This window comes from Microcaecilia unicolor, chromosome 1, assembly GCF_901765095.1.
Source record: "Microcaecilia unicolor chromosome 1, aMicUni1.1, whole genome shotgun sequence".
Lineage (NCBI taxonomy): Eukaryota > Metazoa > Chordata > Amphibia > Gymnophiona > Siphonopidae > Microcaecilia > Microcaecilia unicolor.
In genome coordinates, this window is record NC_044031.1 from 308,177,171 (window position 1) to 308,202,565 (window position 25,395).

At 45.6% G+C, this 25,395-nt stretch overlaps 1 protein-coding gene across 1 annotated transcript in view; it reads left to right on the forward strand.

Moving 5' to 3' along the window:
• EIF3L (eukaryotic translation initiation factor 3 subunit L) overlaps window positions 1–25,395 on the forward strand; it is a 76,707-nt gene that overhangs the window by 48,962 nt on the left and 2,350 nt on the right. The window contains exons 10-15 of the mRNA XM_030208144.1: window positions 14,880–15,050; window positions 21,033–21,166; window positions 21,938–22,111; window positions 23,875–24,064; window positions 24,198–24,278; window positions 24,596–24,650. Coding sequence (XP_030064004.1) covers window positions 14,880–15,050; window positions 21,033–21,166; window positions 21,938–22,111; window positions 23,875–24,064; window positions 24,198–24,278; window positions 24,596–24,634 — 789 coding nt within the window. The 3' untranslated portion in view covers window positions 24,635–24,650. The remainder of the gene's footprint in view (window positions 1–14,879; window positions 15,051–21,032; window positions 21,167–21,937; window positions 22,112–23,874; window positions 24,065–24,197; window positions 24,279–24,595; window positions 24,651–25,395) is intronic.

Genomic DNA, 25,395 nt, shown 5'->3' on the forward strand with positions numbered 1-25,395 from the left:
TTGCCATATAGCAAATCTATTCCCCCAGGAGTCGCCTACCTTTCCCAATAATTCCTCGTCTGTAAGGGGCTGCCCATCTCCACCCACCAGGTGTGCCAAACTGGAAATCCCCCGCCTAGCCCATTCAACAAAGTATCGGCTCGACAATCCTGGCAAAAATGCACAATTCCCAGATATGGTTAACAAATCCGTTGTTGTTGGGTCCCCCCCTAGTTGCCGTATAAGCACTCCCCACACCTCTCGGAGCCATCGCAACAGCACACTTTTACTTAGTCCTTCCGGTAAATCACGTGTTTTGTGGTGTAAAAGCGAAAAAAGCTGATAAGGTTCCCAAAGTGCTGCCTCCAGCGTTATGGGAGTGTGTCGTTGTGTATCTAAACACCAATCTCCTAGATAACGCAACTGGCATGCTTGATTGTATAGCTCTAGATTTGGCATGCCCATTCCTCCTCGGCTCCAGCTGCCTACTAACCGTGAGAAATGAACCCGTGGCTTCTTGCCTCTCCAACAAAACTTTGATGCTAGCTTGTAAAAACTCTGCAAGTCTTTCCGTCGGAGCCAAATTGGGATGGTCTGCATCACATAGAGCCACTTGGGGAACAACACCATTTTAATCAAGTTTACTCTCCCTAACACTGACAACGGCAAGTCCAGCCATCCTTGTAGCACCTTCTGGGTCTCCTCTAACAGCCAGGTAATATTAAGGTCATACAACCGTGAAGGATTCATAGGCATCAAGATTCCTAGATATTTGAAAGAGGTTTGTGCTTTCCTCAGGGGGAACTCGCCTCTCCACCGTTTCCACACTTCCTCTGAAGAGGCCAAGGCCTCCGATTTCTCTAAATTCAAACTGAGGCCCGCATAGTCTCCGTATTCGGAGAAGATCTCTAATAGAGCGTTCAAGGATTCCTGTGGGTCTGTTAAATGGACCAAAATATCATCTGCGAAAGCCGCTACTTTAAAGACCTCTTTCCCTATCGCTACCCCCGCTACCGCTTTCTGTTCCTCAATTTCTCTCAACAAGGGATCCAGTGTTAGCACAAATAATAAAGGTGACAGAGGACAACCTTGGCGGGTTCCCCGGCCTATTTCAAAATCTTTTGTCACAATCCCATTTACCGATATTCTGGCCTTTGGCTTTGAGTACAATGCTTTGATCCCTGATAAAAATCTATCCGTGAAGCCATATTTCTGAAGAACAGCATATAGGAAATTCCATTTTACTTTATCAAAAGCTTTTTCAGCGTCAAAGCTTATTAACAAAGAATTTTTATTGCCTCGACTTCTGGCTTCTAATGAGGTCAAGACCTTGCGAACATTCTTAGTAATTTTCCGTCCCCTTACAAACCCCACTTGGGAGTCGTGTATAAGATTCGGCAGGATTCTCGCTAATCTGTTTGCTAAGATCTTAGCTATCAATTTCACTTCATAATTTAGAAGCGAAATAGGCCTATATGATTCAACTAGTTCCAGATCCTTCCCTTTCTTGGGGAGTACTATGATACAAGCTGTATTTAAATCCGGAGGCATCCTTTCCTGCTCTATTAAGGTGTTAAACATTGCAGCTAGGGGCTCAGTTATCTCTTCTCCCATGATCTTATAAAATTCCTCTCGGTAGCCATCTACTCCCGGCGCCTTAAGCAGTGCGCTTTGGTTAATCGCCAGAAACACCTCATCTGGTGTAATAAGAGTATTAAGTCGCTGCACCTCTTGAGGGGACAGTGTTGGTAATCCTATCTGATCTAAGTAGGAGTCTCCCGACAGACCATCATCAGGCGGGGCCTCATATAATCTTTTGTAATATTGATAAAAATTCTCACCAATTTCCTTGTCCGTATGGACTCGTTCTCCCTGCCTCTTCTTCATAGTCAAGATCCTAGTTTTGGTGGGATTTTTTTTTTTTAAAGCAGTGATTGTCTAGTTAGGGGTTTGACATATATTTGTATTTGATGGTTTGGTGGGGAGGGGGCATTAAGTGACTTGTTCCACTTTGGAATGATATGTTGGGGGAAGTGGGGAAGCTGGGTAGAAGGGATACTGGGGGGAGGGTTTAGGTAAATCTCTTGATTTGCTTTGAGGTTGTGGAATAGGGTATCATGAGGGGAGATTGTTTTCATGTTTTCAACAATTGTGTACTATGCAAAGCATTGCCTTAAAATGATGGCAGATAAAGACCTGAACGGTCCATCCAGTCTGCCCAACAAGATAAACTCATTTTACATGGTATGTGATACTTTATACCAGAGTTTGATTTGTCCTTGCCTTTCTCAGGGCACAGACTGTAAAAGTTTGCCCAGCACAGTTCTTGTACTAAAAGTTCTGAAGCTAACGTCGAAGCCCCTTAAAATTTACACTCCAGCCCATCCCTATCCAGTTACGATCAGGGTGTAGACCGTAGAAGTCTGCTCATCGCCGGTTTTGCTTCCCAATTACCGGCGTCACCACCCAATCTCCACTAAGATTCCATAGATCATTCCTTCTAAACAGGATTCTTTTGTGTTTATCCCACACACATTCCATTACTGTTTTCATCTCCACCCTGCTGGAGGGCATTCCACGTATCTACCACCCTTTCAGTGAAAAAATACTTCCTGACATTACTCCTGAGTTTGCTCCCCTTCAACCTCAGTTCATTGGGGGGGAAACTGTGGGCTGAGACGGCTTCTCTACCTTAAAAGTATTAGATCGGTTGTGGAGATTCTCTTGCATTGTATTGTGTCATGGTAAAAGTTGTCACCTGGAATGTGGGGGGCATTCATTCCCCCATTAAGCGCTCTAAGGTTTTGCAATAACTTCAGCAAACCAGAGCTGATGTGGCTTTTCTTCAAGAAATACACTTGTCTGACAAAGAACATGTAAAATTGGGAAGATGGTGGGTAGGAGAGTGCATAGCGGCTCCAGCAGTCTCCATACTATTCAGGAACGGCCTAGTTACACAAATACAAAATGTTGTTAAAGACCCTGAGGGCTGTTTTGTCTTTTGCAAAGCCTTGCTAGCCTGGCAAACTGTACTGCTGGGAAGCATCTATGCTCGCAATCACCTGGATAGTGCTTTTTACAAACGCCTTTTAAATACTTTTGTTAGTGAAACTTCTGTACCTTTGCTAATAGGGGGTGACTTCAGTATGGTTTGGGACCCAGAGCTTGACAAATCTCACCCCTTGCCACACTCGAAATCTTGGACTGCGAAGGGACTGCCAAATTTCTGCGAGTTGCTGGATCTGTTAGATGTGCGGCTTGTATTGCACCCTTTTGATAGAGATTATATACATATGTCTTGGGCACATGGTACGCAGTCAAGGATTGATTATCTGCTGGCCTCTGTCCCTTCTTGCTAATATTTAGGATACCCAGATTGGCCCCTATGCAATATCAGATCATGCAGCTCTCTGGTTCAACTGGCAACCTGCTGGGACGGAGAGACCGGTTAAGGCTTGGGACTTTTCAGAGTCATTTATATTATAATGCGAAGTTTCAGGAGAGATTACTGGAATGTTGGAATGAATACAAACAATGCAGTTCTTTTTTAGGAAGCCGCTAAAGCTGTCTTGAGGGGAGACATCATTAATTACTCAGCCATCTTAAGAAGGTGAAAGATAGAGAATTGTTCCGGCTGGAACAGCGGTTGTTAGTATTACATCGGAGATATGGAACCTGTCAGAGCGCTGCTCTTAAACAAGAACTATTATTCTCCGAGGACAAGCAGGCTGCTTGTTCTCACTGATGGGTTGACGTCCTCGGCAGCCCCCTCCATCGGAAAGTTTACTAGCAAAGGCCTTTGCTAGTCCTCGCGCGCCCATGCGCACCGCGCATGCGCGGCCGTCTTCCCGCCCGAAACCGGCTCTAGCCGGCCAGTCTTCTTTCGTCCGCGCTCGGTACGGTCGTGTTACGCCGTTCGTGCCCCAGAGAGTCGACCTCGCGCGTCCTTTTCGACGTGTTTTTTGCTGTTTTTCTTTGAAAAAAGTTCGGGAAGCGCTCCGGTAGTGTTCCGGAAGACCCTTTCGGGTTTTCTGCCTTTCCCGTATTTCTCAGTTTTTGCCCCGTAAGTTTTCTTTCGTTGTCGGGGTAGGCCTCTTTTGGCCTCGGTCGAGATTTTTCTCCCTCTAAATTTTGGTGCTTCAATTTTCGCCATTTCGGCTTTTGATTTCGCCGGCGTGATTTTTCCGCCCATGACATCGAAGCCTTCCAGCGGCTTCAAGAAGTGCACCCAGTGCGCCCGGGTAATCTCGCTCACTGATAGGCACTCTGCGTGTCTTCAGTGTCTAGGGGCCCAGCACCGCCCTCAGAACTGCAGTCTGTGTTCCCTGTTACAAAGGCGGACTCAGGTAGCGAGATTAGCCCAGTGGAACGTTTTGTTCTCGGGCTCTTCGTCGGCATCGGCACCGGAGGCATCGAGTGCATCGACGTCGTCAGCGTCCGGACCATCTTCCTTGGCTGCCGCTCCATCGACTGCATCGAGGCACACCGAGACTTCGTCTGCTGATGTCGTCGGACGGAGGTGCATCGTCAGGAGTGCAGGTGAGGGCTGTCCATTCCCCTGCTGGTGGCGGTGAGCCTTCGGGTGGGTCTCCTCCTACCCTGAGGGCTCCTGCGGTACAGCCCCCCCGGGATCGACCCTCTTCGGTCTCGGCCCCGAGGAAGCGACGGATGGATTCTACGTCCTCCTCGTCGGTGCCGGGGAGCTCCGGTGACATGCTTCGGAAGAAATCGAAGAAGCATCGACACCGGTCTCCTCCCCATGTCGGCACCGAGAGCTCTGGGTCGCCGAGGGATTCGGCACCCAGCAGGCATCGGCACCGAGAGGACCGCTCACCCTCTGTTCAGGAGGTGTCGATGCGCTCCACTCTGGACAGCCCGGAACAGCCTCCTCGCCCGGAACAGGTTCTGACGTCGACGCCTGCATCGACCTCTCAGCCTTTCTCTGCAGCCGCTCTAAACGAGAGCCTCCGGGCCGTTCTCCCAGAGATTCTGGGAGAGCTGTTGCGCCCTACCCCTCCGGTACCGGCGGTGCTTGCGCCTCCGGTACCGTCGAGCGTGGCGCCGGCTGGCCCATCGCCCAGGTTGAGATCCCCGACGTCGGTACCGCTTGCGGTGCCGACTGCGGCCACCTCCCAGGAAGGCTCCCCGACTACGTCGGCGGAGGGAGCTTCGCCAATGCGGGCGAGGGAGTCTACCTCTCGACGCCCCCGTCGTGGACGGGGTTCCACCGAGTCGAGCAGGGCGAGGTTGCAGACATAGGTTCGTGAACTTGTGTCTGACACCGAGGGTGAGGCCTCGTGGGAGGAAGAGGAGGACCCCAGATATTTCTCTGACGAGGAGTCTGAGGGTCTTCCTTCTGATCCCACTCCCTCTCCTGAGAGACAGCTTTCTCCTCCCGAGAGTCTGTCTTTCGCTTCCTTTGTCCGGGAGATGTCTACGGCCATCCCCTTCCCGGTGGTTGTGGAGGACGAGCCCAGGGCTGAAATGTTTGAGCTCCTGGACTATCCTTCTCCACCTAAGGAAGCGTCCACTGTTCCCTTGCACCATGTCCTGAAAAAGACATTGCTTGCGAACTGGACCAAGCCATTAAGTAATCCCCACATTCCCAAGAAGATCGAGTCCCAGTACCGGATCCATGGGGACCCAGAGCTGATGCGCACTCAGTTGCCTCATGACTCTGGAGTTGTGGATCTGGCCCTAAAGAAGGCTAAGAGTTCTAGGGAGCATGCTTCGGCGCCCCCGGGCAAAGACCCTAGAACCTTAGACTCCTTTGGGAGGAAGGCCTACCATTCTTCTATGCTCGTGGCCAAGATCCAGTCTTACCAGCTCTACACGAGCATACGCATGCGGAACAATGTGCGGCAGTTGGCGGGCTTGGTTGATGCTCTTCCCCCTGAGCAAGCCAAGCCTTTTCAGGAGGTGGTCAGGCAGCTGAAGGCGTGCAGAAAATTCCTGGCCAGAGGAGTTTATGACACTTTTGATGTTGCGTCCAGGGCCGCTGCTCAAGGTGTGGTGATGCGCAGGCTCTCATGGCTGCGTGCCGCCGACCTGGAGAATAGACTCCAGCAGCGGATTGCGGACTCGCCTTGCCGTGCGGACAACATTTTTGGAGAAAAAGTCGAGCAGGTGGTAGAGTCTCTCCACCAGCGGGACACCGCATTCGACAAGTTCTCCCGCCGGCAGCCTTCAGCTTCTACCTCTACAGGTAGACGATTTTTCGGGGGAAGGAAGACTGGTCCCTATGCTTCTGGTAAGCGTAGGTACAATCCTCCTTCCCGACAGCCTGCGGCCCAGGCTAAGCCCCAGCGCGCTCGCTCTCGTCAGCAGCGTGCGCCTCAGCAAGGCCCCGCGGCTCCCCAGCAAAAGCAAGGGGCGAGCTTTTGACTGGCTCCAGCAGAGCATAGCCGACATCCAAGTGTCAGTGCCGGGCAACCTGCCGGTCGGGGGGAGGTTGAAAGCTTTTCACCAAAGGTGGCCTCTCATAACCTCCGATCAGTGGGTTCTCCAAATAGTCCGGCAGGGATACACCCTCAATTTGGCATCAAAACCTCCAAATTGTCCACCGGGAGCTCAGTCTTACAGCTTCCAGCACAAGCAGGTACTTGCAGAGGAACTCTCCGCCCTTCTCAGCGCCAATGCGGTCGAGCCCGTGCCATCCGGGCAAGAAGGGCTGGGGTTCTATTCCAGGTACTTCCTTGTGGAAAAGAAAACAGGGGGGATGCGTCCCATCCTAGACCTAAGGGCCCTGAACAAATATCTCGTAAAAGAAAAGTTCAGGATGCTTTCCCTGGGCACCCTACTTCCCATGATTCAGGAAAACGATTGGCTATGCTCTCTGGACTTGAAGGATGCCTACACACACATCCCGATACTGCCAGCTCACAGACAGTATCTGCGATTTCAGCTGGGCACACGTCACTTCCAGTACTGTGTGCTTCCCTTTGGGCTCGCCTCTGCGCCCAGGGTGTTCACAAAGTGCTTGGCTGTAGTAGCAGCGGCACTTCGCAGGCTGGGGGTGCACGTGTTCCCATATCTCGACGATTGGCTGGTGAAGAACACATCCGAGGCAGGAGCCCTGCAGTCCATGCAGATGACTATTCGCCTCCTGGAGCTACTGGGGTTTGTGATAAATTACCCAAAGTCCCATCTTCTCCCAGTGCAGAAACTCGAATTCATAGGAGCCCTGCTGGATTCTCGGACGGCTCGCGCCTATCTCCCAGAGGCGAGAGCCAACAACTTGTTGTCCCTCGTCTCGCGGGTGCGAGCGTCCCAGCAGATCCCAGCTCGGCAGATGTTGAGATTGCTGGGCCACATGGCCTCCACAGTTCATGTGACTCCCATGGCCCGCCTTCACATGAGATCTGCTCAATGGACCCTAGCCTCCCAGTGGTATCAGGCCGCTGGGGGTCTAGAGGACGTGATCCACCTGTCCACGAGTTTTCTCGAATCCCTGTATTGGTGGACGATTTGGTCCAATTTGACTCTGGGACGTCCCTTCCAAATTCCTCAGCCACAAAAAGTGCTGACCACGGATGCGTCCCTCCTGGGATGGGGAGCTCATGTCGATGGGCTTCACACCCAAGGAAGTTGGTCCCTCCAAGAACGCGATCTACAGATCAATCTTCTGGAGTTGCGAGCGATCTGGAACGCTCTGAAGGCTTTCAGAGATCGGCTGTCCCACCAAATTATCCAAATTCAGACAGACAACCAGGTTGCCATGTACTATGTCAACAAGCAGGGGGGCACCGGATCTCGCCCCCTGTGTCAGGAAGCCGTCAGCATGTGGCTCTGGGCTCGCCGTCAAGGCATGGTGCTCCAAGCCACATATCTGGCAGGCGTAAACAACAGTCTGGCCGACAGGTTGAGCAGGATTATGCAACCTCACGAGTGGTCGCTCAATTTCCGTGTGGTACGACAGATCTTCCAGGCGTGGGGCACCCCCCTGGTGGATCTCTTCGCATCTCGAGTGAACCACAAAGTCCCTCAGTTCTGTTCCAGGCTTCAGGCCCACTGCAGACTGGCATCGGATGCCTTCCTCCTGGATTGGGGGGAGGGTCTGCTGTATGCTTATCCTCCCATTCCTCTGGTGGGGAAGACTTTGTTGAAACTCAAGCAAGACCGAGGCACCATGATTCTGATTGCTCCTTTTTGGCCGCGTCAGATCTGGTTCCCTCTTCTTCTGGAGTTATCCTCCGAAGAACCGTGGAGATTGGAGTGTTTTCCGACCCTCATCACGCAGGACGAAGGGGCTCTTCTGCATCCCAGCCTCCGGTCCCTGGCTCTCACGGCCTGGATGTTGAGAGCGTAGACTTTGCCTCTTTGGGTCTGTCAGAGGGTGTCTCCCGCGTCTTGCTTGCTTCCAGGAAAGATTCCACTAAGAGGAGTTACTTCTTTCTATGGAGGAGGTTTGCCGTCTGGTGTGACAGCAAGGCCCTAGCTCCTCGCTCTTGTCCTACACAGACCCTGCTTGAATACCTTCTGCACTTGTCTGAGTCTGGTCTCAAGACCAACTCTGTAAGAGTTCACCTTAGCGCAATTAGTGCATACCATTACCATGTGGAAGGTAAGCCGATCTCAGGACAGCCTTTAGTTGTTCGCTTCATGAGAGGTTTGCTTTTGTCAAAGCCCCCTGTCAAGCCTCCTACAGTGTCATGGGATCTCAATGTCGTTCTCACCCAGCTGATGAAACCTCCTTTTGAGCCACTGAATTCCTGCCATCTGAAGTACTTGACCTGGAAGGTCATTTTCTTGGTGGCAGTTACTTCAGCTCGTAGAGTCAGTGAGCTTCAGGCCCTGGTAGCCCAGGCCCCTTACACCAAATTTCATCATAACAGAGTGGTCCTCCGCACTCACCCTAAGTTCTTGCCAAAGGTTGTGTCGGAGTTCCATCTGAACCAGTCAATTGTCTTGCCAACATTCTTTCCCCGTCCTCATTCCTGCCCTGCTGAACGTCAGCTGCACACATTGGACTGCAAGAGAGCATTGGCCTTCTACCTGGAGCGGACACAGCCCCACAGACAGTCCGCCCAATTGTTTGTTTCTTTTGATCCCAATAGGAGGGGAGTGGCTGTAGGGAAACGCACCATATCCAATTGGCTAGCAGATTGCATTTCCTTCACTTACGCCCAGGCGGGGCTGGCTCTTGAGGGTCATGTCACGGCTCATAATGTTAGAGCCATGGCTGCGTCGGTAGCCCACTTGAAGTCAGCCTCTATTGAAGAAATTTGCAAAGCTGCGACGTGGTCATCTGTCCACACATTCACATCTCATTACTGCCTGCAGCAGGATACCCGACGCGACAGTCGGTTCGGGCAGTCAGTTCTTCAGAACCTGTTTGGGCTTTAGGATCCAACTCCACCCCCCGAGGGCCCTGTTTGTTCTGTTCCAGGCTGCACTCTCAGTTAGTTGGTAAATTTTTTAGGTCAATCTCTTTAATGTCCTCGCCGTTGCGAGGCCCAATTGACCATGGTTGTTGTTTTGAGTGAGCCTGGGGGCTAGGGATACCCCATCAGTGAGAACAAGCAGCCTGCTTGTCCTCGGAGAAAGCGAATGCTACATACCTGTAGAAGGTATTCTCCGAGGACAGCAGGCTGATTGTTCTCACAAACCCGCCCGCCTCCCCTTTGGAGTTGATTCTTCCCTTGAAGTGTATTGTCTTGCTACATACTGGACTGGCCGGCTAGAGCCGGTTTCGGGCGGGAAGACGGCCGCGCGTGCGCATGGGCGCGCGAGGACTAGCAAAGGCCTTTGCTAGTAAACTTTCCGATGGAGGGGGCTGCCGAGGACGTCAACCCATCAGTGAGAACAATCAGCCTGCTGTCCTCGGAGAATACCTTCTACAGGTATGTAGCATTCGCTTTGGTGCAGACGGCTCTAAACACGTTAATCCAAGAGTGCTCCGTTAAGACACACTTTTTACAAATTCCAGTATTTATAAGCATGGCAATAAATGTGGGAAACTATTAGCTAAATTGATTGCCAAAAAACAGGCCTTCAGGTGCATTGTTGCTATAAAAAATACCTTGGTATTATTGGTCCATACTCATAAAGACATTTTGTAATACTTTTAAAACCTTTTATCAAACTTTATCTACTCCGCCTGCAACAGACGGGTTGCTGGGACATCTTTACTTGCAAGGATTAAATTTGCCTAGCCTTTCACAGTCGAACCGCAAACTTTTAAATGCACCAATTCACTCGGATGAAGTCCACTGGGCAATTCATACTAGTGTATTAGGCGAGGCTCCCAGACCGGACGGCCTTTGAGCTGAATTTTACAAATTATTGAGTGATGCCATTGTCCCACATCTGACTAAATTGTTCAGTACCTGGGTGGATGTGGGATCCTTGCTTGATCATTTGAATTTAGCACAATTTATAGTATTACTTAACCGGGCTATGATCCTACTTTTCCTGAGTCCTATAGACAAATATCGCTCTTAAATCATGAGGTGAAAATGTGTGTGAAAATATTAGCTAATCAATTAGGGCGGTTATTACCTCCACTTATTCATAAGTCACAAGTAGGCTTTGTGCAGCGCCAATCAGTGGCTAAGATTCTTAGAATACTGGTGTCCCTGGAGACTGGGTGAGCGTAAATTGCCTGCGATCTTAACTTTGACACTGAGAAAGCGTTTGACTGTGTGTCCTGGGATTTTTCGTTTGATTCCCTTGTGGCCTATGGCTTTGAGGATTGGTTCATGTCAGCTATTAAAGCCCTGTTCTCTTCTCCCTGGGCAAGAGTTATGGTGAATGGGCAGATATCTAGTGATTTTGTGATTCACTGTGGGACTGTGCAGGGCTGCCCACTATCACCTCTTCTCTTCGCCTTATCTTTGGACCCACTAATCCTGGTATTCGGGGAATTGTTCTTTGTTTGGATAATTTTAAATTGGCGACCTTTGCTGATGATCTCTTAGTGCTTTTTAATGGAACCCTGAAGCTCTTTAAGTGCTTTCTTGACCTTTCGTGAATTTGGGGACTTTGCAGGCTTTCAAAGCGCTGACATCGTCTTCAGAACTTAAACTTCTTTGGCCCGAGCTGTTTCCGCTGAAGTGGACAAACAAGTCCTTTAAGTATTTACATATTCTTCTCTCTCCTCATGTGAACTGGATGATATGTAAAACAGAACAACAGATAGCTGGCTGGCATTATCTCTGCCTCTAATAGGGTGGGGGATGGGCTTACCTAATTTAAAGTTGTATAATATCGCTTGCTTACTGTGACATGTAAGGGATTGGCTCTACTCTCGAAGCTGTTTTACCCCCTTGAGTATTGAGCAAACTTATTTTGCCCCTTATAATTTGCTTTCGCTATTACATGTTGATCGGCAATTGCTTCCTACTCAACTGAGGGCTAATATACTTTTCTTTACAGGAAGCTTGGAGACTGTTGGTGAAGGTTCTAGGAGGGGATCCACAAGTCACTGATTTGCTTTATTTGCAGGGTAACCCTTCTTTCCAACCCAGTTTAGACAATAAGACATTTATTCATTGAAACTGAGTTCGATTCCCACTTCAGGCACAGGCAGCTCCTTGTGACTCTGGGCAAGTCACTTAACCCTCCATTGCCCCAGGTACAAATAAGTACCCGTATACAATATGTAAGCCGCATTGAGCCTGCCATGAGTGGGAAAGCGCGGGGTACAAATGTAACACAAAAAAAAAGTGGTTGGGCTTTGGTAGATTGGAACATGTTTTGGACTTGTTGAGTGGCCTTAAATCTTTGGCTCTTCAGAAGGATCAAGAAGGTGTTGAATGGGGAGATGTCTTTGCACATTGTCATTAAAATACTACGTTCAGTCTGTGCGCGTGGAATCTTTGAGTCTTCATATTGGAGTTAAGGTGCACGCTTTTTTTGAAGCAATATAGGATACTACTACTATTTCAGGAATTCATAAGACCTTATGGAGATTTGAGACATCCAGGGGACTAGACGAGATTTGGGATAGATGGGAGCAGGATACAGGGCTGAAATTAGAATAATGGGGCTTGCTCTCTTCTATTCAGGGCATACTGCGGCTTACAAGTAATGCAGCCTGTAGAGAGTGTTACTTTTGTGTCTTGCGTAGAGCATATCTAACCCAAGTTCAGGTAGTCCGTGTGGGAGGCCTGATCTCATCCCTTTGTCCTAAATGTAAATTGTCATATAATACTTTCTACCATTCTTTTTGGGCCTGATAGGCAGTCCAACACTTTTGGAAGCAGATCACTGCTTACCTAGCCTCACTCCTTCACTGTCGGATAGAAGGCACCCTGACCCAAGTGGTTTTGGACTGTCCTGGGTCCACAGCGGAGGTAATCTTGTTGTTGTTTTAGAAGGTATGCCTGGAAGGTATTCCTGAAAATGTATCTTGCCGTCCTAGATTTTAGATACCCTGCCAGTGTACTGGCGTAATCAGGTGCATTTGTTGTTAACATGGGAGGCGAGGGGATTTTATAAACCTAAAACCCGATTTTTGAAGCTCCAGGGCCCATACCTGTCCTCTTTGTCCCCTAGGGGCAGAAGTCTGGTTCTTAATCTCCTTGGCTTGATTTCTTTTCAATCAATGATCTTGTCTAACTGAATATTTATTTTGAGGGGTACATGGAAGGGAAGGACGGTAGGGAAGTACTTTAGTGTCATTTCTCCTCTGGTGGCTCTGGAGGTCATAAGAACCCAGGCCTTGTGGGCTCACTGGAGGGGGAGCTTGATCTCCCTGGTCTGGGGAGGGTGTGAGAGCACGGGCAAAGGAGGGGAATAGGTGGATTTGAGCCTGACCTTGAGTCTGTGCTATGGACGTGGCGGGGGTTTGAGGGTGGGGGATGTTGGGTATTGGGAATGTTGAACAATTCTGATTTCTGATAATGTTTTTGTATATGTTTCTCTTTAATAATAATAAATATTTAACATAAAGGTGATACTGCTGTAGTAATGCAGTTTGATCTAAGTTCAGCATTTGATCTTGTTGGTCTTGTCCCGCTCTTGAATAAATTGGATGCTCTGGGGATAATGGGCAGTGTATGGCAGTGGATCCCTCTTCATTCTTGAAAAACAGAAGTTACTAGGTAAATAAAAAAATAAAAGTTAAAAAAAAAATGGGATAATGTCTCTCACATGGTCACCTGGATGTGGGGTCCTACAAGGTTCTCCACTATCACCTGTTCTCTAATTTTTTTTTCTGCTCTTTAGGGGCACAACTTAAATCATTAGGACTATCCTTCTTTATTTATGCTGGTGACATTCTAATCATTTTCCCAGTCACGTCAAGCTTCTCTGATACATTACAGTATATGGTTGTTTTTGGACAATACCTAGGTGCATGACTAAACATCTTCTGAAACTCATTGTGGATAAGACTTCATTACTGTGGATTGAGTGAAAGGTAAAACCCCACTGACTCAAACTGTAATCTTAGAGAGTGTTACAATGGAACTTAGGTGTTTGGTTGGACTCTGTACTTGAGAGCATATCTCAGATTTAAACATCTCGCTACTTCCATGTTTGTTAAATTACATTTTGTATGTCGAATCAGGGCTTATTTTTCTTTTCTTTTTTAAATAAGGTTTTTTTTATTGATGATTCAACAAAGTCTACAATAAAACAATATGTCATAATCTCATCCATTAAATCTTATAATATGAGTATTAACTTTTGACATTCCACTCCCCCATCAATATTTTTACATAGATATAACCCACTAACCCCCCTTCCCCCCTCCCTTTCCTCCCTCCCTCCACTCCCCCCCCCCCCCTACCTTTTCACTCATTTCTCCATGTCTTTCCCAGCCCTTTCTCCATTTCACTAGATGACTTACAAGCAGTTGCTTATGCTGTTGTATTTTTACAACTGGACTATTGTAATTCTCTTTATTTTGGTCACCATTTTTAAAGCACATAGACTTATAAAGTTGTATAGTAACTTATGAAACTTTGTAAGTCTAAGTGCTTTGAAAATGAGCCCCAAAAAGTCATTTATGATTAAGTTACAGTTATTTTAAAATACTGCAGATAAGAGAATTCTTTATAAATCCAAATATGACAGTTACTCCTCTGTTAAAACCCTTATTGGCTTTCTGTGATGGCTCATATCAAAACCCATATTGGCTTTCTGTGATGGCTCATATCAAATTTATAATTTTATATATGGTTTTAGAATTTTATATGGTCTTTGCTGTGGTTACATGATAGATTAGTCCAGCCCATTCAATAGGCGTACACAATGTTCCATCTATAGAAACTAACTGGGATTACATTCTGTTTCAACTACACAATTTATCTTCTTGCAAGAAATTTTTCGCTCAAGTGGCACCAAGGTTGTGGAACTCTGTATCAATTAGAATAATTCTGTTCAACCCTAATTTCTAAGTTTCATAATTTAATGAAATATTGGTTGTTTTCAGAAGTATTTATCTTAATCATTTTTGAAAATTATAATAGCTGCTGTTTTATATTTTTATTCTTTTGTAGAATTGGATTTCCTAATTTTGCTGTAAACTGTTTAGAATTCTTGGTTATAACTGTATATAAGAATCACTGTTGCTATTATTTGTGATATTGACTGGATAGATGTAATTTTTTGACAGTTTCCAGTTTGTGTGCGGTTAATGGATTTTTATTACTTAAATCCTCAATTGTACACTTTAAAGCTCATTTTCAAAATCTTGTGTCATTTGACTCTCTGCTGTCAAATTTAGGTAGCAGGATTGATAGCAATCTTGAGACTTTGTCTTTAGAAATTTGTGAATGTACTTTTAGAACAGTGAATATACCCCAGATTGTGTGCCACTTCCAGCCTATGTGGAGAATTTTCCAAAGTAAGATGTTAGGAAGTAAATTTAGACTGGGGTCATTCCCTCCCATCCAGTCCTTGTACCACACATCCGAGGGTTATAATTTACAGTGAATATTCTGTGTTTTCAGAGTATGTACTCCCGTGTCCCTGAGTGCCAAGTCACCACCTATTATTATGTGGGATTTGCCTATCTGATGATGAGGCGCTATCAGGACTCAATCCGAGTGTTTGCCAACATCCTGCTGTACATCCAGAGAACCAAAAGCATGTTCCAGAGGACCACCTATAAATATGAAATGGTGAGTACTGGTCGTCTTAATTTGTAGACAAAAAGAAAGTGAAACTATATATCCACAGGATGGGGTGATCCAGAGCAGGAACAACAGGGAAAAGAGAGGCTGGGTTAGGGAGAAGAGTGATTGCTCTCTCTTCTGCTCAAGCTCATCCCTCCCTTCCTTTTCCATGGCACAGCAGAACATCATTGCTGCTCGGCAGCCTGAAAAGTGCCAGAATTATATTCCAAGACCTTCCCCCAGAATTTAGGCCCTAGTGTAAGTGACCTATTGCACGGTGTCACTATATCAGAGGGGTTTCAAATTACTGATGGTAACTTGGGGCTGAATCTGACTCCTGTAGCTTTGTGTGCTTATCTCTCCAGAGTAACTAATCTGGAGTAGCTGGGAGAAAGTGATTCGTTCCCCAACAGAGATCAGATTCCTCTGCCACATTCTGCTGTCTCTAGAGAGCACCAGTTATGGCTGGGATAGTTGCAGCCATAAGCCTTTCCTTGGCATCAACTTCACATAGAGATATAAGATCTTCCCAGCACTTTTTACCATTCCTGTACTTTCCTGCATTTTTAAATTAGAACTACCTTCTATTGTCAGTGTGTATATATCGAGTCCATCTGGTTGTGAAGGGGGAACAGAATTCCTCTCGGGCATCCCTGCTCCCTACCCACTTGGTCCAGCAGCCCTCTCCACCTCCCCCCCTCTCCCTGTGCAGGTACAGCACCTCTCCCTTTTCTTATCCCTTGTGGTCCTCCAAAACCATGTGAGTTGGCAGCTGTGAAGATAGGTTGCTTCCGGCTAGCGTGACCTTCTCTCTGTCATGTCTTGCCTCCTTTGATGCAACTCCTGTGGGTGGAATGCTGTTGAAAGAAGCTCCTCTGGCCAGAAGCAGCCTGTTTTCATGGCTGCTGCTGTTGGCGATCCACATATGTTTGGAGGATTGTGAAGGGAGGGAGAGTAACTGGGCCTGCAATGGGAAAAATCCCAACCCCTGTTGGGGGGGGGGGGGGGAAGGGGGGACAGAGGGAGAAATATCAGAACCGTGGTGTGGGTGGGATAGAGTTAGAATGGGGAGGAAGAAACTGGCCTAGGTAGGTGGAAGCGAGGGGAAGAGATGCCAGGAGCAGAGGGAAGAGAGAGAGAGAGAGAAAGAGACCAGGGGATAGAAGATTTTGGGGGGGGGGGGGGGTGGAAGGCACTAGACTGAGGGAGGTAGAGATGACAAACTGAGGGGCTGGCAGGGGAGAAAGAGAGAAGGAGATGCTGACTCTGGAGTGGGGGGTGTGGAAGGAAAGGGGAGAAGCTGGACAAAGGTAGGGACAAACAGAGAAGAGATGCTGAACACAGGAGGAGGGATAGGGGCACTGAGGGGAAATACTGAACAGGGCAAGATGAGGAAAGATGCTGGTGGGGGGGGGAGGATAGACATAGGGACACAGGAAAGATGCTGGATAGGATAGATAGCAATGCAGAGGAAAGATGGATGGTGGACACGGAATAAATGTTATATGGTCAGGAGACTTTGGGGGGAAAAAGTTAAAAAAAAACACAAAAAACAGCAGAAAGCAGACACTTGCACCAAAGCAAATGGAAAAACATAATGCTGAGACAACAAAGGTAGAAAAAAGTGTTTTATTCTGTATTTATTAATTGGAATATGTCGGCTTCTGGGGGGACGAACACTGAAATCCCATGGGATGCATGTGGAAACAGAAAGGAAGTGGGAAGTAGACCACAAGCTCAAGAGACCAGGACAATAGCCTTCGATCTTAAAAAGTCTTGATTATTCAACGATTCACATCTTTATTAGTTATTGACTCAACATAGTACCTTGTTTCAGCCTTTCAGCTTTGGAAAATGTGCATCTCTGATATTTTGCATTTTAGTTTCTATTTCTTTAGTATTGCTGTATAGGTTTCTAGTTCAATTTTTGGTTTTCATATTTCTCTTACTGATCTGTTCTTTTTTTTTTTTTTCTTCAAAGTTTTATTATTTTCCAAAATAACCAAATACAGCACATTGTCTGAAAACAAAAACAATCTCCCACTCTCTCCCCCCCCCCCCCCCAATAGGTCCAGCCCATTGTAGGTTCAGTAATCAGGTTCTTGTCGTATCTTAAACAAAAGCTAGAAAGCTTTGTCAATCCATCCATATAAACATCTCAAATTTTGTGACGACCATGCTTCTTGGCCATTAGGTGGGACATTAAGCAACAATAATCAACTTTTTAAAAAACACTATCCAATGACAGAGTTGAAAATTTTCCATTGTTTCGCCAAAAGAATCCGGACAGCCATATAAATGTGAATCAAAAGCTGATGAAGTTCTTTTTTTTAACTCCTACTGCTCGGAAGTTCTATAGGTAACTAGCAGCCTGTAAAGTCTGGAGCCAAGGGAGAAAGCCAAAAATCTGGGTATGCAAAGCAGCCCAAAAAGTCTGTACCTTATGGCAGTTCTACCATATATGATAAAAAGTGCCCACTTCCCCACACTGTCACCAACACTGGGCAGACCCCATTCTAAATATCTGTATGAATTTTTGAGGAGTATAATGCCATTAATAGAATATCTTATACCCATTTTCCACTTGTGGGGTGTCCACAGAAATTTTAAACAGATAATGAAAGGTTTTTGTCTTATTGAGATTTCATAATGAGAATTTAATACAGATTCCCACCTAGCCACTTAGGAGTGTATGGGTTGATCCCACCCCGTCCAGTGCCTGAACACATTGCACACTCCAGTTCCGTTTCTGCAAGGTTCAGCTCACTTTTGGCTCTATGGAAAATAAAATCCTTCAATTGGGTATATTGAAAAATATTCCTATCAAGTAGTCCAGATTCATCTTGTAGGTCTGAAAAATAAATAAATTCTCCTTCCTCCCACAAGTGTCCCAATGTATGAAGTGACGATGCAGCCCAATGTTGATAAGCAATGTTGAATCCTCCCGGGACAAACCCATAGGCATATAAAATAGGTGTATGTAAACGGTACTGTCGATCTGGAAAAAGTTGGGCTCGACATCTATTCCAAGCCTCCAAGGGAGTGTGGTATCAAGCTACCTATAGTGGTCAGTAGCCTGCATAAGGAAAGCAAGAGAAGTGAAGGAAGGTCCCAATGTGGAGTACCCCCCACCAAATGTTCAATATGTAGCCATGGCTTGGATTCCAACTGCTGCCATATTGCTATAGTTTAAAGAAGAGCTGCCATATAGGAAAGCTCAAAATGGGGAACCCCCATCCTTCATAAATTGATAGAGAACCCTCCAACTCACCCTGGGGCAGGGGCTGTTAGGGCTGCATGTTAATTGCAATTAACGCCGTGCTTAACACGTTAATCAGCCACAATTAGAAAAATTAATCGCTATTAATGATTAATTGCCTGCCTGGTCCGACATCTCATGCTTCCCTTCCAGACTGCTGGCGGCTCTCTGTTATGCCCCCCCTCCCACAGTCTCCCTTGCTCTCCTGCTCACAATCTGTCCCAGACTGCGGTGGCAGCATCAGTGGAGGGAATGGTTGAAGGCCCAGGGAGAGAGAGAGAAAATAGGTGAAGGCAAATGGGGGCATATGAGAGAGAGCATGGGTGAAGCCCCCCCCCCCCAAAAAAAAAAAGCCTACAATACCTGTTCAATGGCTGATAGGGTAGCTGACGCCCTGCTAGCTGACTAAATCCACTTCCTGAGTCACCCCCTTCCTTCTCATTCTGCCTCAGGAGCGAGAAAGTCATGGGGTGCCTCCAGCCACCAATGCTTGCACTTCCCAAGCATGCTCAAGGAGTGCCGGCATCGGCAGCTGGAGGCACCTCGCTGACTTCCTCACTGCTGAGGCAGCACAAGGAAGATGGGGGTTATTTTGGCAGTGGATTTCTTCGACTGGCTTCAGCATCCCCACCAGCAAAGGTAAGATATCTAGTGGAGAGGGGGGAGGGAGAGAAAATGTGCCCCCTGCCCATCCCTGTGGCCCCACATAAACAGCCGGCTATGGCCCAATTTAATCACAATTAAAAATTTTAAACTGCGGCCCTACTTTTATTTTTACAAATGAAGGCGAAGACTTTTTTTTTAATTAAGAGAGCGAAAAAAGGATTTTGGGATAACAAGGGGAAGAGTCATAAATAAGTACAGCAATTTGGGCAATAATGTCATCTTAAGGGCTGCAGTCCGGCCCACCCACAACAACTGTAAACCATCCCATCTCTCAAGTTCTGTTAATAGTTCCTGTAATTTAGATGGGAAATTCAGTACTGCTAAGGTAGGAGCCGATTAACTCCTAAGTAACGAATACACCTCTTGGCCCAGTGAAAGGGAAGCAATTGCTGTAAAGAGATGACCTGCTGTAGAGATATATTAATATTAAAAATCTCGGATTTCTGAAGATTAATTTTGAAACCCGAAGCTCATATATATAGATCTAAAGGGTCCATAAAAGCAGACAGAGAAGCCTGTGGATTAGTAAAAATAAGGAGAACGTCATCCGCAAATAACATGATCCTATATTCCTGAGCCCCACACTGAATCCCCTTTAGCAACAAGGACTCATGCACTAAATAGGCTAAAGGTTCCATTGAAAGGGCAAAATGTAATAGTTAAAGAGCACAGCCCTGACAAGTGCCCTGAAACAACTCAAAAGAAACTGTGCAAGTCCCATTTATTTTTAATTGGGCCATAGGGTGTTTATAAAGAGCCTGAATCCTATGCAGAGAAGGACCCGACATGCCTATCCTTTTTCAAAATCTCAAACAAGTGAGGCCAGAAGACCCTGTCAAGAGCCTTCTCTGCATCTAAAGATTAAAAACACCACTGGATCTCCCACACATCTTGCCTGAGCAATCAAATGTAAGGCTTGTCTAGTATTAAAAGTTTGACTATTATGGATAAAAACAGCTTGATCTGCATGAATCAGACGGGGGAGTACCATCTGAAGATGTTTAACTAAAATTTTTGTGAAAATTTTAGTCTCTCCCCAACAAAGAGATGGGTCAATAGAAACCCTAATGTAGGGGATCTTTAGTCGGCTTAAGCAACAATGTTATAGCTGCTAGTCTCCAAGAAAGTAACAATACCGTGTCGGCATCTATTGAATTATATACTCTAACCAATACCGGGGCCAGTGGTCGCTTAAAGCATTTATAAAAGTGATTGCTAAAGATTTCTTCCACAGTAATAGGAACAGATGGCATGCCCCATTCTGAAGGGGACAAAACAGGCAACTCCATCCCCCTCAATAAAAAATTAATGTTCTCCTCCGAGGGGACACGCTCCGGTGTATAAAGCTGCTATTAGAAAGATAAAAAATTCCAGATAAATATCGCCCACTTGAGAGCATTTCTGTAGTTCATAAGTATTTTCATACTGGGACAGATTGAAGGTCCATCAAGCCCAGCATCCTGTTTCCAACAATGGCCAATCCAGGTCGCAAGTACCGGGCAAGATCCCAAAATATTGCCTTTTCCAGTCAAGAACTGTTACTCTCCCTACTCTTAGTTCTGTTGCCGTTTTTTGGATGGATTCACCCTTGTCAGTTCTTTTTAAAGCGTCAAGTTTCTACCCTACAGACAAAGCAATTTTTCCTTTCTTGACTGGCCATTTCAGAAGTGATCTTCTACAGTTTTAATGGGGAAGAATAAAATTACAGTACTATAATACATAGTATTATGTGCGTAGTGTGTTAGAAATGCTGCAGAAAAAGAGTTAATACTGCACAGTAAAAGCAGGGTCCCGCCTCACATGGTGCCATTTCACTTTTCAAGCAGGTCCCGGAGTCAAAACTGAATGTCTCTGCTGAAAAACTTCTCTGTGCTATGCTAGGAAATGGAAAGAAAAGTTGCATACTAACAGCAGCTGATGATGTCATTGGGGGGGGGGTGTCAGATATGCTGGATAGTCTGATAAGCAAAGGTCGAATAATAGAGACTGTACTGTACTCCGTCAAAGCCTTTGAGAATATCTGTATCTACTTATTTTTTTGTTGTTGTTTGTTTTTCTTTCAGATTAACAAGCAGAATGAGCAAATGCATGCCTTGCTGGCCATTGCTCTCACTATGTACCCCATGCGCATTGATGAGAGCATTCATACCCAGCTACGAGAGAAATATGGAGACAAGATGCTGCGGATGCAAAAGGGGTGAGCAAAGAAGAAGGGGCTGCACCCATGATTCAGCATAGCAAACAGAAAAGATTTCAGGCCTATAGGACTGCACAGAGACTTGCTGGGTTTTTTTTTTGGCAAGTGCTGACAGTCCTCCTCCACACAATGGAAGATTCTTGTTTCTGTGCTTGCAAGTTGTCAGTTGCCCTCCTCGCCTCCCCTTATCTCCCTGCGAGCTTTCCTTTACCTGCTTCTGGCTGAGCTGCCTCTCTCTCCTGATCCATTGCTATCATATCGTAGCTTTGTGAATGCAACTGATTACCACTTGCTACACCTGTTCAATGTACCTAATGCATTTGCAAAGATGAAACAGGTCGCAGACAAATGAATTAGATGAGATATGAGACACTTTTTTCCAGTTTACAGAAGAGGTCACCTATAAATGGAGGTGGTGGGAGGGAGGTTGGCAGGTCTAACATTAAACTTTGTAATATGAATATAGAGCAGAGGTCAGCAATAGAGATCTGGAAAGTAAAGCTTTACTGCTGACTCCAGGCAACTTTCTGACTCTCTCATCCCATTTGGTCTCCTTTCCTTACATTCCTATTTTTGGTTTATTGGTCATTGACTATATGATGAGGGAGGGTTTCATAGGTTTTGTTTGTATGTGATTAGGTTTTGATTTTGTTTTTTAAGAATGATGTGTGATTGTTTTATTAGTATGCTTGTCTTGAGACATGCTTATAAATACAGAGAAAGATGAGTAAATATCTCAATGCTAATAATAATGATGATAAATAATTCCAGTGATGCTCAGGTGTATGAAGAGCTCTTCAGTTACTCCTGCCCCAAGTTCCTGTCGCCAGTCGTCCCTAACTATGACAACGTGCACCCCAACTATCACAAGGAGCCCTACCTGCAGCAGCTGAAGGTCTTCTCAGATGAGGTGCAGCAGCAGGCCCAACTCTCCACCATCCGCAGGTCATTATTCCCACATAGTGTTCTCAGCACACTGTGCAAGCTTGTTTCTGATCCAGTCTCCTCCTTTTTGTTTATTGTTCTGGTGGTGATGGAGGAGGGGACAGAGGTTTACACTGCTGTAGACTAAAATGCTTGTGTTACTTTTTATATAAAAATCAACCTTGCACTGTACTCTTAAGGAAAATTTCAATGAAGATGGGTAATCCAGTTTGAACTTGTTATTGAAATTTCTTTAGAAAATATTAAAACATCTTCCACTTATTAACTTCACATTGTTCACACAATTCAATTCAGACTCCCGCCAACATGGGCCATGTTTTACCACGCTGCGTCGGGGCTAGGGCCTAGGGCCTAAACTAAGATGCCATAAAAACTTTGGTTTCTCCTTCATTACTTCCGAAGTTTTTATGGCATCTTAGTTTAGGCCCTAGCCCTGATGCAGCGTGGCAAAACTTGGCCCATGTTGACGGGGGTCTGAATTGAATTGTGTGAACAACAAAATGAAGTTAATAAATGGAAGATGTGTTAAGAATTTCTAAAGAAGTTTCAATAAAAAGTTCAAACTGGATTACTCATCTTTATTGAAATTTTCCTTAAGAGGAGTACAGTGCAAGGTTAATTTTTTTTATATCTATTGATTTACCTCCACTGCTTGTTGAAAGAATTTTTATTGGACAGTTTAATGTTTGATTTATCATATGGTGTATTACTTTTTAGCCATTTGGATTTGATGACTTCCTTTTTTTATGGCATATGATTCCTCCCTTTATTAAGTATAGGTGCTAATGCAGAAAGTCTAACCTGGGCCCTTTTTGATGACCTTAATTGAAATCGTACTGCATGTAATTTAGTTACATTGAATATTCTGCTGATAGTTTGGTGGTATCTTGTGCACTGAGTTCAATAAATGAACAACAATGATTCTGTTTTTTAGAGAAAGGTACACTGCCTACCTACTGCACATAAGCCAGGGAAAGATTATACAAACATTGGAATTATTTGAAGAAGTGGGTTGTGGATATAAATGTGTTTTGTTTTTTTCTTGTTGTTTTAAACACCCATTTATCCCATGGCAGAGTCAGAAAACTTACACTATAGCTGATGTCATACTGAGGGATCTCTGCAGCACCCCTTCTCCCAGCTGTCATCCATGAGGATGGGTGTCTGTTTTTAGCAGTACTGACGTTTTATAGTTATCCTCCACCACTTTCAACAGAATAAGTTGGATGTCCCATCTGTGTTTTAAAATTCCTTGGAAAAGATAAACATTTGAACTGCTTCTGATTATGTCCACACACCCCACACACCTCTAGATTTCAAAGAATCCTGGGGTTCTTTTTGATCTTTTTCCTGCCTCTGTTACATGTAATGGAGAAATATGTAGGGCAGACAAGGGGAAGGAAAGGGTGGTTTTCTGAGTAGGAATACTTTAAAAGATAAGTCATGTATCTTTATTTACCCCAAATAATTTTATATCCAAGCTTTAAAAAAAAAATTCCTTTAGAAAAAGTTAAGAAGAGCTGCAGTAGAAGGACCAAAGACACACAGAAAAACAAGACGATAATTTTGATGTAACCTGGTAGTGCTCCCACTTTAACTGGCTATGTTGTGATAGAAACAATGACCCATGGCTTCAGTATTCCAGTTCCACATTGCCTCATTAGAGGAATAATGAGGTGCACTGGAACTAGCAGTGCAGAGATGTGATCATTATCTGTGTCAGAGCTTCCACACAGTTGGTGACATGCTACTTCTTATTGCAGCTTCCTGAAGCTCTACACCACCATGCCAGTAGCCAAGCTGGCCGGCTTCCTGGATCTCACTGAGCAAGAGTTTCGCATTCAGCTACTCGTCTTCAAACATAAGATGAAGAACCTGGTGTGGACCAGCGGCATCTCCGCTCTGGATGGAGAGTTTCAGTCTGCCTCTGAGGTTGATTTCTATATTGATAAGGTGAGTACAGTAGCAGAATTCTGCTGTGAGTGGCTGGAGAGGAGTGTCTATCAGCAGAGCTCGATTGTGTCTTGTGCTTTGGCAAGCCTATTCATCCCTGCCCACTGAAACTCACTTTCTCCTCTGTTGGCAGGACATGATCCACATTGCAGACACGAAAGTTGCTCGGCGTTATGGAGACTTCTTCATTCGGCAGATCCACAAATTTGAAGAGGTGAGTGTCTAGCTGGGCTCCAGCCAAGGTACTGAGGGGAGCTGTCACAGAAAGAGACAAACATAGTGTTGCAAGGAGAAAGGACAGACACTGTGACCTGAGGAGTCTCTGGGTGTGAACCTTTCCATGAGTAATGGTCAGCATGCATGGATGTGGTGAATTTCACTGCAGATTCCTTTGAAGAGGTGGTCCTTGTGGATTCTTGCAGAAGATGCCTGCAGAGGTTGGATGAGGGGAGGGATTCAGCATCCTGTAAAACAGACTGTTGATTTGATTTATTTTTTTAACACACTTTTTTTTTTTTTGCTTCTTCACAGCTAAATAAAACACTGAAGAAAATGAGTCAAAAACCCTAAGTCACCAACTGTTCCTGTGAGTGCCTCCGAGAACATTATGATCCAGATGATATGATTTCCTCTGTATTGAGAATATAGTGAAAAGAAGGCTGAGGCCAGACCATTGCTTGAAATAGAAAATAGGAGCGGCTTCCTGTGATGTAGCATTACAGTGATCCCCTCCATCCTTCCCCTTGTTCCACCGGTCTGATTCCCATCTGCACAAACCTGGAAATTTGTCAATTGTTCATGCTGAGATTAGTGGTGAGATGAAGGAGAGAGAATTGATTCAACAATCCATGTAAAAGCTAATATATCTACATGAGGATCTACATAATAATTGTTGATGTTAACACTTTGCTTTTCTCTCATAGATTTTGTTTTTCTCCCCCTTACCACAGACTTTCTCTTCTCTTACCTTCCTCAGGTCTGTTTGTACTCCTCCTCCATTCTAACATTTTGCATATTAAGATTGTAAATTTAACTTCATGTGTCAGTCAGTCATCCTCTTCTCCCTTTACTTCCCTTGGTGTGGGTTGCTACTATCTCAGAAACCAGCTTGGTGTCAGATTTCAAGCTTCCTATTTAGCTTATCCTAAGCTTGAATAAGCTGCTTTCTATCCCTACCTCTAGGTCCCATTTGAAGTAGAAATATTTACTGCCACCTTGTGTGCTAGGCTAAACCAGCTGTAGCCACACCTCTTGGTCCAAGGAGGAGTAAAAAATAAAGTGGAGGAGTGGCCTAGTGGTTTTAGGGTGGTGGACTTTGGTCCTGGGGAACT